At 33.6% G+C, this 12419-nt stretch overlaps 1 protein-coding gene across 1 annotated transcript; it reads right to left on the bottom strand.

Moving 5' to 3' along the window:
• Positions 1-224: 224 nt before the first annotated feature.
• LOC134708079 (uncharacterized) lies at positions 225-2859 on the bottom strand. The gene is made up of 2 exons (XM_063568381.1): positions 2784-2859; positions 225-1692 (listed from the first exon to the last, which is right to left on the bottom strand). Exon 2 carries the CDS (start codon positions 1677-1679, stop codon positions 648-650), a length of 1032 nt encoding a protein of 343 aa, XP_063424451.1. The 5' UTR covers positions 1680-1692; positions 2784-2859; the 3' UTR covers positions 225-647.
• Positions 2860-12419: the final 9560 nt, after the last annotated feature.

The raw sequence follows: 12419 nt of genomic DNA, 5'->3' as shown, positions 1-12419 counted from the left end.
ATTGTGACAAATGCAAGTTTTTCAACTTCTCCATACATTTCATTTAAATGGCATTGATTCACATGAAATTATACAAACAAATTCAGTCATAAAGTATTAATTTCAGAATTCATGTTTTATAAACGGCAAAAAAATCGTTACCCTGCTTGCAGCTGTATATTTGTCACAGTGGACCACGATATGTACGGACTGACAAACCCTTTTAAAAAATCTGAATTCAAATATTGTTGTGACATGATTTAATCATCCGTCATACAATTTATCTATGATAATGTGCAAATATGATAGAACATATGATATAAAAAGTACATATTTGCAAATGAGGAAAGAACACGTAGTCTTCTCTAGTCTATTTGAACCTGCTTTGGTTTGGAAAGTGCATAGTTCGAACACCAGATCAGATCACTTTTATCATTTTTATTTATTTATAATAGGGATAACAATTTTAGTCACTGTATGTATATAAATTATAACTTTACAATTGTATTTGACATTCAAGTGTTTGTTTTTCTAATATGTTAAAAGCTTGAAATTTAGTGCAAGAAATGTTTAAGGAGAAAAACTAGCAGTATATATAAATTAACCCTTTTACATTTCATAATTCTTTTAAATGACTTTTCTTTTACTCAACCAATAACACATATACTTTATATGTCTTTTTGTCCCTTACCATAGTATTTTTCTTTCACATTTTCAAAGTCTGGCAGGACTTTGTATTCAAAATATTTGCGAACATACTTGACCATATTGACCATGTAATGTCCATACTTTTCCGGAATATGTTCCGGACCGCCTTTTATGTACTGTGACATGTAATTAACACCAATGTCACTTTCATATGCAGGTTCAAGGAAGAACGGAACAGAATATCGATCGATTCCGATATCCAACACACGATGTCGCGTGGCTTTGAATCGACCATTCATCATCCGAGAAAATAGGTCACCGATGTTCATAACGAAACTATTTTCACGTGGCGCTACCGGTATCCAATTTCCATCTGGTCCAACAACTTCTAATCCTTCATAATTGAATAGACAAAGAAGTGTAAGAAAATTACTGTCAGAATGGTCAGGTGTTGTCAGAATCTTACCATCTTCGATGCGCGCGTTTTTTGGTGGCGGTCCATCCCATGGCGGGTAGTGCATGATGCGAAACGTGCTGCAAGGATTTTCTTTAAAAAGATGAATAAAAGCTGTTTCTTCCACGCCAAGTGCATTTGCAGTGAGACGCAAAATTTCCATGGCCGCTGAATGAACAACTTCGTATTGAGCCTGCATAAATTCCTTGAATGGAAATGTTCCATCTTCTTCCGGCCATGGAGTGCGTTCATAGAACCAGTTTTCCGGATCGATGGATTTGTTTTCTAACGAAACGTCACGTCCAAATTCAAAGCCTTCCTTTCTACTTGGTTCACCTTCGACAACTGGAAAATATCCTCTATAAATATTTTTACTATCTGGATTCCAGAAGTTTCGCATGATTTTTCTTTTCTTTTCTATTGGCTGTTTGAAGAACCACTTACAACACTGAAACATTTTTGCAAAGTCGATGCCTTCTACATTATCGATATAAAGAAAACCGACATTTTCAAGGGCTTCAATTATCTGTTTCGATAGTTCATCTCGATTTGTTTTGGATTTAGATAAATCGATAATTGGAAGCTGAAAAGTTGACATCTTTGATGTTAATCTGAAATAAGAAAAAAAGCTGGAATAACTTTATTACCATTGTCCGCAATATTTTAGGAGCTCCTTAAATACGACAATTTTAGATAAATCTGCTCCTCGTTCAGACATTACCTTTATACTTGTTACCAATGCCCTTCTTTTTTTTTATCTTCTTTGTTGTCAATTGACTTGAGAACTAAAAGCTTTATAAATGTAAAATGTAAAAGCAGATTAAAATAAGCTAGTAGGGTCAATATGTGAAATTAATTTCAGGTAGGCGTTTATGGTATCAATTTATTCTGTGTCGTATGATCAGTCGAAATCGTTAACTTTTGTATGATGAATCATTTTTAGGGCAGGTTGAGACACTTGCACAGATGATGTTCGATTTTCGGGACTCAAATGGTTATTCTTATTCCAATAAAGTGCTCTTCCTCGAAAGGTAGTGAAAAATTTCACCCTTTTCATGAAATAAACCAGACATTCTGAGCACCAGTATTGTATATAGATATAAGAAGATGTGGTATGAGTGACAACTCTCCAGCCAAGTCATAAAATGTAAAAGTACACCATTATAGGTCAAAGTACGGTCTTCAACGCAGAGCCTCGGCTCACACCGAACAGCCAGCTATTAAGGGACCCAAAATTACTAGTGTTAAATTATTTAAGCGGGAAAACTAAGGCGGTCTAATCTATTTAAGAAAAACGAGAAACACTTATGAATCACATCAACAAACGTCAACCACTAACATCAGGATCCTGACTTAGGACAGGTGCAAACAAATATAGTTTATGTTTACATTGAACAGGAAATTAGAAAATACATCTGTTTTTAGACGTTCTTGAAACTGAGGCGTTTTTGGTTGTGGAAGTACTTTTATTCGTGGGGTAACAATTTTCGAGGTTTATCTTTTAATCAAATAATATTTACGCGGAGAAATACAGCTTGTGATGAATATCACTGTTTGATTGCATTAGCAATACCACTAATAAAAGGGAATCTGTATTTTTTTTAAATTTATTATTAAAAATTTCACATATATTTAATGAAGTAAACAGACAAATCCATGAATGACATTGAATTTGAATCTAAATTTAAATCTAAAAACTTACCTATGGTCACTGTGACTTGTATGTCCGTGGCCTCACACTACTACAGTATATAACAAATTTATCAGTTATTTGGTTATCTATATATATGTAAACACCTGGATAATCAGCAACACTCGAATAGTTACATGTATTATAATTATCACGTTAGGGATCAAACGTTACAATTTTAGGTTAAAAAGGGGTTGTTGGACTTGCGGGTTTATATATGAAAAGATGACTAGCTTTAACCTTTTTTCTCAGATGATGAGTGGTCGATTCAAGGTCACGCGACATCGTGTGTTAGATAATGGAATCGATCGATATTCTGTTCCGTTCTTCCTTGAACCTGCATATGACAGTGACACATGTCACAGTACATAAAAAGTGGCCCGGAACATATTCCGGGAAAATATGGGCATTACATGGTCAATTATGTCTTCAAATATTTTGAATACAAAGTCCTGTCAGACTTTGAAAATGTGAGAAATACTATGGTAAGGGACAATTAAGAGACATATAAATTATATGCGTTTTGTTTGAGTATAAAAAGAAAACGAATTTAAAAGAAATGATGTAATGTCTAGTAAATGGTCCTTTTATATACACTGTTAGTTTTTCTCTTTGATAATTTCTTGCACTAAATTTTAACAAAGAAGAAAAACAAACATTTGAATGTCAAATACAATTGTAAAGTTATACATGTTATATATATATTAATAATAAATATATATTGTATATGTAAATAATATGTGAATTAAAATGTTATCCAACATGCCCCTATTTTATACAGTAGTCGTTCGATCTTGACATACAGTGACTAAAATTTTTATAACTTATCATAAATAAATAAAAATGATAAAAGTAATCCGATCTGGTTTTCGAACTGTATGTACTTTTCGAATCCAGAGCAAGTTCAAACTGACTAGAAAAGATTATGTGTCATTTCCTCATTTGCAAATATGTACTAGATATCATTATCACTGAACTAGTATCTATATATTTCTTTAGCTGAAGGACGCCTCCGGGTGCAGGAATTTCTCGCTTCATTGAAGACCTGTTGGTGACCTTCTGCTGTTGTCTGCTCTATGGTCGGGTTGTTGTCTCTTTAACACATTCCCCATTTCCTTTCTCAATTTTATCATACGTTCTATCATGTTTGCGCATTATCATAGATAAATTGTGTGACGGATGACACACCAATATGTGAATTCAGATGTCATAAATGTGTTCGTCAATCCGAACAAAGTGCTCTCCCTTGTTGACATAAATTTACTGTTGCGGGCATGGTAACGATTCTTTTGTTGTTTATAGAACATACATTTTGAAACTAATATTTCATGAAAGAATTAGTGTAAATATGCTCTTCAACCTTTCATTTGAATCGCTTATAACTATTTAGATATGAGCATCCGTGGAGAGTCTTGTGTAGACTAAGCACGCGTCTGGCGTACTAAATTATAATCCTGGTACCTTTGATAACTATTCACGTGAATCAATGCATTTAAAATGAAATGTATCGATGAGTTAAAAAATGCATTTGTAAAACAACATGGTATGCGATCGGGAATACTGATGTTCTCGTTGCATGCTAAAAAGCACAAACAAGTCTAAAGGGAGCTTGGGAAATCTTACCCAATCCAACAGGCCCCTATTTTATATATTAGAATCAATAAGACCAACCCGCTCCTACGAGAATGTCAGTAAGAGATCCGATGCTGTGCTAACTTATCTGGACATAAATTAGTTTGTCTGGTCGATGTTTTTTGTCAAATCGTTATTTTCTCTTCGACTGTTGAAATTTAATGTTCCTGTTATCATTCGCTCTCTTTATATACGACTGCAAAATTTTTTGGGGGGTTTGTATAATGCTATGATGTTGTCGTCGTCGTCGTTGTTTGAAGACACATTATGTTTCCGTACTATAGATATCTATGAAATTACACAAGAAGGTTCAATACCACAAGAGGAATATTAAAATTGATTTGGGTGGTTATGGTATGAACAGATTAGGAATTTGGTGCCAAAAACAATCATTTTTGTTGTTTCCTGACAATAACATGTGTGTAAGTGCATGATTCTTTCTGACACTCAAAGAATTTAGAAAATTAATTACAAAACTTAGATTCAGTGATTATTCATTATTAATTGAAAAAAGGAAGGCATTTTAAAATTCCTCGCGAATGGTTACATGTATTATAAGTTTACGTTGGGGATCAAAAGTTGGAATTTTAGGATTGAAAGGGGTTGTTGGACTTGCGTGTTTTTATATGAAAGGAAGACTGGCTTTATGCGTTATTCTAATATAGTGTTACTTGAGATTTTTCAAGCTGGGTATTGTGATGATCAGACGACAAAAGGAAAAATCAGTATTTGCCTTTTAGTTTCAGCTTCAAATTCATTGATACATATAACTGAAAGAAAGCTATATATAATAAACAATACACAATAGGTATACATCTCTCGTTTAGTTTTCTGGTTTGAATTGTTTTGCATTGTTATTTTGCGGGGTTTTGTATCTGACTATGCGGTATGGGCTTTGCTCATTGTTGAAGGCCGTACTATGACCTATAGTTGTTAATTTCTGTGTCATTTTGTCTCTTGTGGAGAGTTGTCTCATTGGCAATCATACCACATCTTTTTTTTTATATTCTAAAGATTATCCATGTTGATAACTGGAAGGTCAATTACAAGATCTGAATACTGACCATATCAAAAAACTCGATGAAGGTGTTACAAACATTATCGACTTCATGTCTATTGGTTCATGGTTTTTTCTGCGACATATACCCCATTTACCCAGGCGTTAACAGAAAAGGACATACAATGTACTTTTGCATGAGTACAATGTTTTATTTTTATCTTGACAAACTCATTTTTCTGCCTAAATTTTGTTTAAATTTTATGTAATCATTCGTAGAAAAGAGAAAAAAAATAGCTGAAAATAAAGGCGGCCAATGAATAGGAACTTTAATTTAGTTTTGTTTGCAGATATGGTGCTTACTTTATACTGACTGTTACGTATATTTGTTTACTTTATTATTTACTTCATATATTTATTAAATCAAGAGCAGTCAGTGTTGCAAAGCGGATACGGATGAATCGTATGCAGATTATATCTAGTTATTTGGGGTTATTTCTGACTATCAATGAATAAATTAACACAAAATATTCAGACGTAATTTGAAAAATCAACTTTTATAAAGAGCCTAATGTTTTTTTTAAATTTAATTACAGAGGGAAAAGTGTGTCTGGATAAGAAAGGAGGCCGGAAGGGTTTCTTATCCAGACACGCCGTGTCTCGAACTGTAAAACTAACTTACACCCCATTCTTAACTCTATATTGTTAACACATTGATTAATTATAGGTTAGACAATACTTGGTCATGTTTTATGACGATTTAAGCCCAAGGCGAAGCCGAGGGCTCAAATCTTCATAAAACATGGCCAAGTATTGTCTGACCAATTTAGAACATATTCACACTTTCGAGTGACCTTACAAAACTGTCCTTTCCCATTGTAATATATTCAAACCTAAATAAGAGTTCACTTTTTATAATGAACTAAATATGAAACATAGGTAATGATCATTTCAATAGATGAAATGAAAAGGCACTGACATAGTTTGTGAAGGATAAATTGTTTTTCTTCTGCTTCAGGTAAAATTTAATACTATATATATATCTTTAAATATTTTTTAATTTTAAACAGCAACACAATATAATATAAATCCCTTTTTTGAAATTTGATTTTTATTTTAAATATAAAACTCTCTGTAAGAATATTTGAATTCAGACCATTTAACATTAAATGCTCACTTTTTATTGAAAATTTAAACGTACTGTGTTTCTCCGAAAACAATCCTTTGCTTTATATGTCAGCAGCCTGGCATTTTGTTTTTGAAGGAAAAAGAAAATAATTCCCTCAAATGTAAGGTTACCGTATATAAATTAAATAAATATAATTTTATTTATCCTTACCAATTTGTTTTGTGTATTCTATGTATGTATTATTAGAAAATGCATGAAATTTTTCAAACTTTAAAATATTTTTATTTTAATCTTTGCTCTTTCACCTTTAATCAGTAGGCTATTTTCCCAAGGAAAATGCCTTTGGGGATTGTACACTTCATTAGTGAAGCTATAAGAGTTCACTTTCATAATTAACTGACAATGAAAAGTCATTCATGTATAGCATTTCATAGTGCATGGAAAACCATGTACTATGAAAATTAGAGGGCAAAAATCTGACTTTTCATTGGACGAGAAGGGGTGAGTATGTTCTAATAAATGGAAAAAAACACGATACCATATATTTTCTTGACAATATCAAACCATGATTTATAAAGTATGATTTCATTTTGTTACATGAAACCACAAAAGTAGCCATTTTTTTTGTTATCTTCGTTCAACCTTTGACAAGTGAGTACATTTTACCAATGTCAAGGTTGTTTTGCATATTCGAATTAAATCAATTGGGTTAATATGGATCACCAGGTCAAGGCTGGCCCTATCGTGCATTCTTATTTACAAAAAAAAAAACGCTATGCTCCTTCTATGTAGTTGGCAATATGGAAGGGTATGAGACGGACGACATTTTGTGACAAGCGTAAATAAACAGTCATATTTGGACTTACAAAGGGATAAGTGTGTCTGCGAGACACGATCAGCATACAAAGATACAGATTTAATATTTTGTAACTCTTATCTTTTGGGGGCAGGGCAGGGGCGGATCCAGCCATTTAAAAGGGGATCCTAACCAAGGACAATGGGGGGTTCCAACCCCCGGACCCCCCTGGATCCGACAATGCAGGGGCTAGTCCAGCTGGGGGTCCCAACTCAGTAGAAAGGGGGAGGGGTTCCAATCATTTAAATACATTGATCTTTTAAATCGGGTTTAATCCGCGGAACCCCTACCCCGAATCGGCCACTTGATAACAGGGGCCGGGGGGTCCGAGAGTCAGAACCCCCCTTTTAAAAAGAAAGATCAATGTGTTAGAATAGAGACATATGACTGGGATAGAAATTACTTTCAGCAAAGGAGTAGGTAAAGGATTATTTTTATATTTAAAAAAGATGCTTTTATTTCGCTATTGGAATTTTCTTAAATGTTTTTTTATTATCTTGAAATCATTATTGGCACTGGCTACTGTTACATGGAAATGTAACAATAATAAAGATATTATTGTTACATTGGAGACTAATTGCCGGAATGCAAAGTTGGGTAAGGAACTGATTAATTACGAATGTAACAATAATTATTCAGGCTACAGTTACATTGCGTTATTGTTACATGAAAAACAGCAACGTACGCTAGATTTATTAAACTTAAATCTTCTATAGTTGTGTTGCTTAATTCTTTCATCTGTACTAAATAATACTTGTTATAATGATAAATAATAAATATCATTATTCAACAAATGGTGTTTAAATAGTTTTAAGCATTAATGGTTTTGATATTCTTAAAGATATACTACTTCAGATAAGTAGTGCCAAAGGCGAAAAATTTAGTTCATGATGGTTTGTTGTTGAGAACTCGGGCTGAGAAAAGTGTGCCCTTCTAGGTATTTAACTGCACAGCTACTTTTATAACTGTCATTATACTTTGAACAATGGAAGAAGAGACTCCTATTACCAATTTTGTATAGGGTGGAAACATTAAAACTTGGGATGCGTTTGAAAAGAAACCGAAACAACATCAAAACACAAACCTGCAACTTCATATATACATCAAAAGCAAAGTTTGCTAACTGTGAACTTAAATACTATGAATAATGTATACATGTTACGATGATGTATCCATTTTCCTTCTCGTCCATGGAGGACGTAATTTCGTTTTAAAATCAGATGGGGTCACCTAAACCAAAGGTATTTTCCCCGTTTTTAACCAATATACCTACATACGAATATTGCTTGGAGTTGTTTCATAAAAAATTTGTCGGACTTGAACATGCTCTAAAAACCACTTCAATGACTGGATATGTAAAAATTGTCATTGTAAATAAACAAAATTCAAGAAATTATATGTTATTATTGTATATATTGTATATAAAATGAATGCCTTTAACTTTTATTATCATTAGTACATATTTCTAGCCCCATCGTACATTTCTGTTTTTTTCATGTAACAATAACGCCATGTAACCGTAGCCTCAATAATTATTGTTACATTCGTTATTAATCGGTTCCTTACTCAACAATGCATTCCGGCAATTAGTCTCCTATGTAACAATAATATCTTTATTATTGTTACATTTCCATGTAACAGTAGCCAGTGCCATCATTATTACTATTGAATACTATTAGTAATTTCTTATGTTCACGCTATTTAAAGAATAATCAATTGCTATTGCTACGAATAACAATGGACTTTGTTAGCGGGATGTAGAAGCAGGGGGTTATAGAAACCCCGCTCTTTACACCCTGTGGTCAAAATCCATTATTATTCGTAACAACAGATCTATTCAATTTACACGTGTTTCCAAATAGAAACTGCGAAATATAAAAAAAGAACCAGTGGCGGATCCAGAGGGGGGGTTCCGGGGGTGCGCACCCCCCCCTTTATTTTTGCCGATCAATGCATTTGTATCGGGACATATGTTTTGCACCCCCCTTTGCCCTGGGTTAGCACCCCCCCCTTTCGAAAATTCCTGCATCCGCCCCTGAGAACTGTGGTGTAATGTCGACTTCGACAATTATTAGATAAACGAAACATTTTTTTGTTTAGTTAAAAGACACTTTTCAACCATCATTTAAGTAACCTAAATAAAGTACTATCTTAAAAGTTAAAAAATGTTTTTCTATCCGGACCATACGAAAATGTAATATATACGAGTCGAGCCCTGCATCAGCAAAACTTCCTTATTAATACGATGTGAAATGATTAGAAAAAACAACTGACTAACCGAAAGACGCTGAAATGACAATATGTAGATCAATTCAAACTAGAACACAGACCGACGACATATAATGGAGCGGCGAATGTTGAAAAAGTCGCTTAGTTAACGATTTTAAATTACCTAAATACCTCATGGAATTTTAAGGTCCTAAAATGTTTATCGATTATTCAGCTTTAGAAAAATATTTGTCGTCAATATCAAATGTGGTACAAATGACGTTAAAAAAAGCCTTTAATGACGTTACCCAACTTGCATCGCATACCCCACTGCCGATTCGGTAGTCAAATTTCACAACAAACCCGTTCTAAAAAATAATTAGGTCTTTCACCTTTCAGATGAAAGACCTATTGTTTTTGTTCTGATTATTATTATTATTATTTTTTTTTTTTTTTTTCTTCCGCCTAAATTTTTTTCTTGCATAATATTGATGTTTCAAAAAATGTCGCTTACAAATTTGGAATATGATGTCGTATAGTTTATACGCTTTAAAATTTTACAACTGTGTAACAAAATACTTTACGCTATAAGAGTTATCTCCCCAAACACTGTTTTTCTTGTGGCCACTACTCCTTCGCAACCGTAAAAAAGTACGACAAATTCATTTTACCAAATTGCTCGTTACTTCTTCAGGATTAGGATATTCATTTGGACCGAAGCCGTATAGAGATTCCATATGAGAGTTATTCCCCCTTTTGTATTTGAAATTTTGAAATGTATTTTAAACTGGAAAACCATAAGTGATAGGGACCAAGGGTCTTTTGATTTGAGATCCTTGGTCCAAAAAAATGAAATTTAAGTCAAGGTCAAAGGTCAAGGTCGTATTTTAGATTTTTATTTGTCTTTGATTTCCCTATAACTTTAGAATTGTTATAGATACAGAAAATTTCGATAGTGAAAAATGCTTGGTACTCCAAGGGGCAACTTTGTTACATTATGACTGTATTGATTTTACCATTGTGTAAGGGACATAATCCCCATTAATGGTTTATATAAAGCCATTTTTAGGCAAAACTTTTAACCAAATGTCCTTGACCCATAGGGTCTTTTGCAATGACATTGTGAAGCAATGACCTTGACAAAGGTCACAATGTCAAAGGTCAAGGTCATGTACATATGTGATTACGGGCACTACTTGAAGAGTTTTATGTGTTTGCCAACCAACCAACCAACCAACCAACCAACCAACCAATCAATCAATCAATCAATCAATCAACCAATCATGATCATGATCAATCAACCAATCATGATCATGATCAATCAACCAATAATGATCATGATCAATCAATCAATCAATCAAGTTTCCGTCTCATGTGTTTATTATAGGGCTCAAGATCTTCTTTGTTTCTTTTTCGCTGTTTCAATTGACCCTATCCAACGTGTTTAACTAACCAACCAACCAACCAACCAATCAATCAATCAATCAATCAATCAATCAACCAATCAATCAATCAATCAATCAATCATGATCATGATCAAGCAATCATGTTTCATGAAAAACTGAAATTTAATATTGTTCTTGCGTCACTTCTGAAAAAAAAATCCACATGTACTCTGAAACTACGAGTACAATCGACCTCAAAATTTGCAGTCAGCAGGGCATACATGTACTAAAAGTTTATAAAAAAACTTGATGCAGATATCTTTTAAAGCTTTTCCTAGAGAAAAGAAACGGCAATGCCGTAAAAATCGCTTGCTAGGTCCGTAAATCTGAGTAAAAACCTACAATAAAATGTCCGCTCCGAGATTGAAATACTAATCTGTGTAACAAACAGGTGCTGAAAAATGTACAATATCAGAAAATAATCAATAAATGTGTTTTAAAGTTACACCGGATCAATTAAATCCAAAACATGCACTGCCCGTGAACTGTCATCAAGATGTCAATTTCCTACAATGACAAAAGAAATTACATTGTGTACATTCCATCTCCACACATGTTGTCTGTTCAACGTCCCGACCTAAAAAGAAATAAAAAGACTAAGTTTTCGTTATTATAAACCCGTGTCACGTGATGTCTCGTCAATCTGGCGCGCGCGCTGTACCTAAAATAAAATAAAAACTTTCCAAAATAAACATGAAACTTCTCCGGTAACACAATAATATAGACCCCATACCGAAACAAACAAACGAACAACCCCCCCCCCCCTCCCCACCCCCATAAAATCAATTTCAAAGGGGGAAAGACCATGCACAATTGCTTTTTAAAAGCAATTGATTTATATTGTAAAATGGCCTTTTTAACCATTCTATTCCGTTTATATATATAAAAAAAAAATCTCCCCAAGACCCCCTTTTGCCCCACCCTCTTTTTTTACCCTCCACTAACAAATGAATGTAGCTTGTGTGCTATCAATCCTATCAACGTCAAACGAACGACAACTCCATTTTTTCCCCTATTATTAGGTCTTTCACCTTTCAGATGAAAGACCTATTGTTTTTGTTCTGATTATTATTAGGTCTTTCCACTTTTCCGTGGAAAGACCTATTGAATTTGTTCTGATTATTAGGTCTTTCCACCTTTCCGTGGAAAGACCTATTGAATTTGTTCTGATTATTATTATTATTATTTTTTTTTTTTTTCTTCCGCCTAATTTTTTTTCTTGCGTAGTATTGATGTTTCAAAAGATGTCGCTTAGATATTTGGAATATGGTATCGTATAGTTTATACGCTTTAAAATTTACAACTGCGTAACAAAATACTTAACATTGTAAGAGTTATCTCCCCAAACACTGTTTTTCTTGTGGCCACTACTCCTTCGCAA

This window comes from Mytilus trossulus, chromosome 1 (assembly GCF_036588685.1).
Source record: "Mytilus trossulus isolate FHL-02 chromosome 1, PNRI_Mtr1.1.1.hap1, whole genome shotgun sequence".
Classification (NCBI taxonomy): Eukaryota; Metazoa; Mollusca; class Bivalvia; order Mytilida; family Mytilidae; genus Mytilus; species Mytilus trossulus.
The sequence above is the reverse complement of the archived record's forward strand: the minus strand, read 5'-3'. Positions and strand labels throughout refer to the sequence as shown.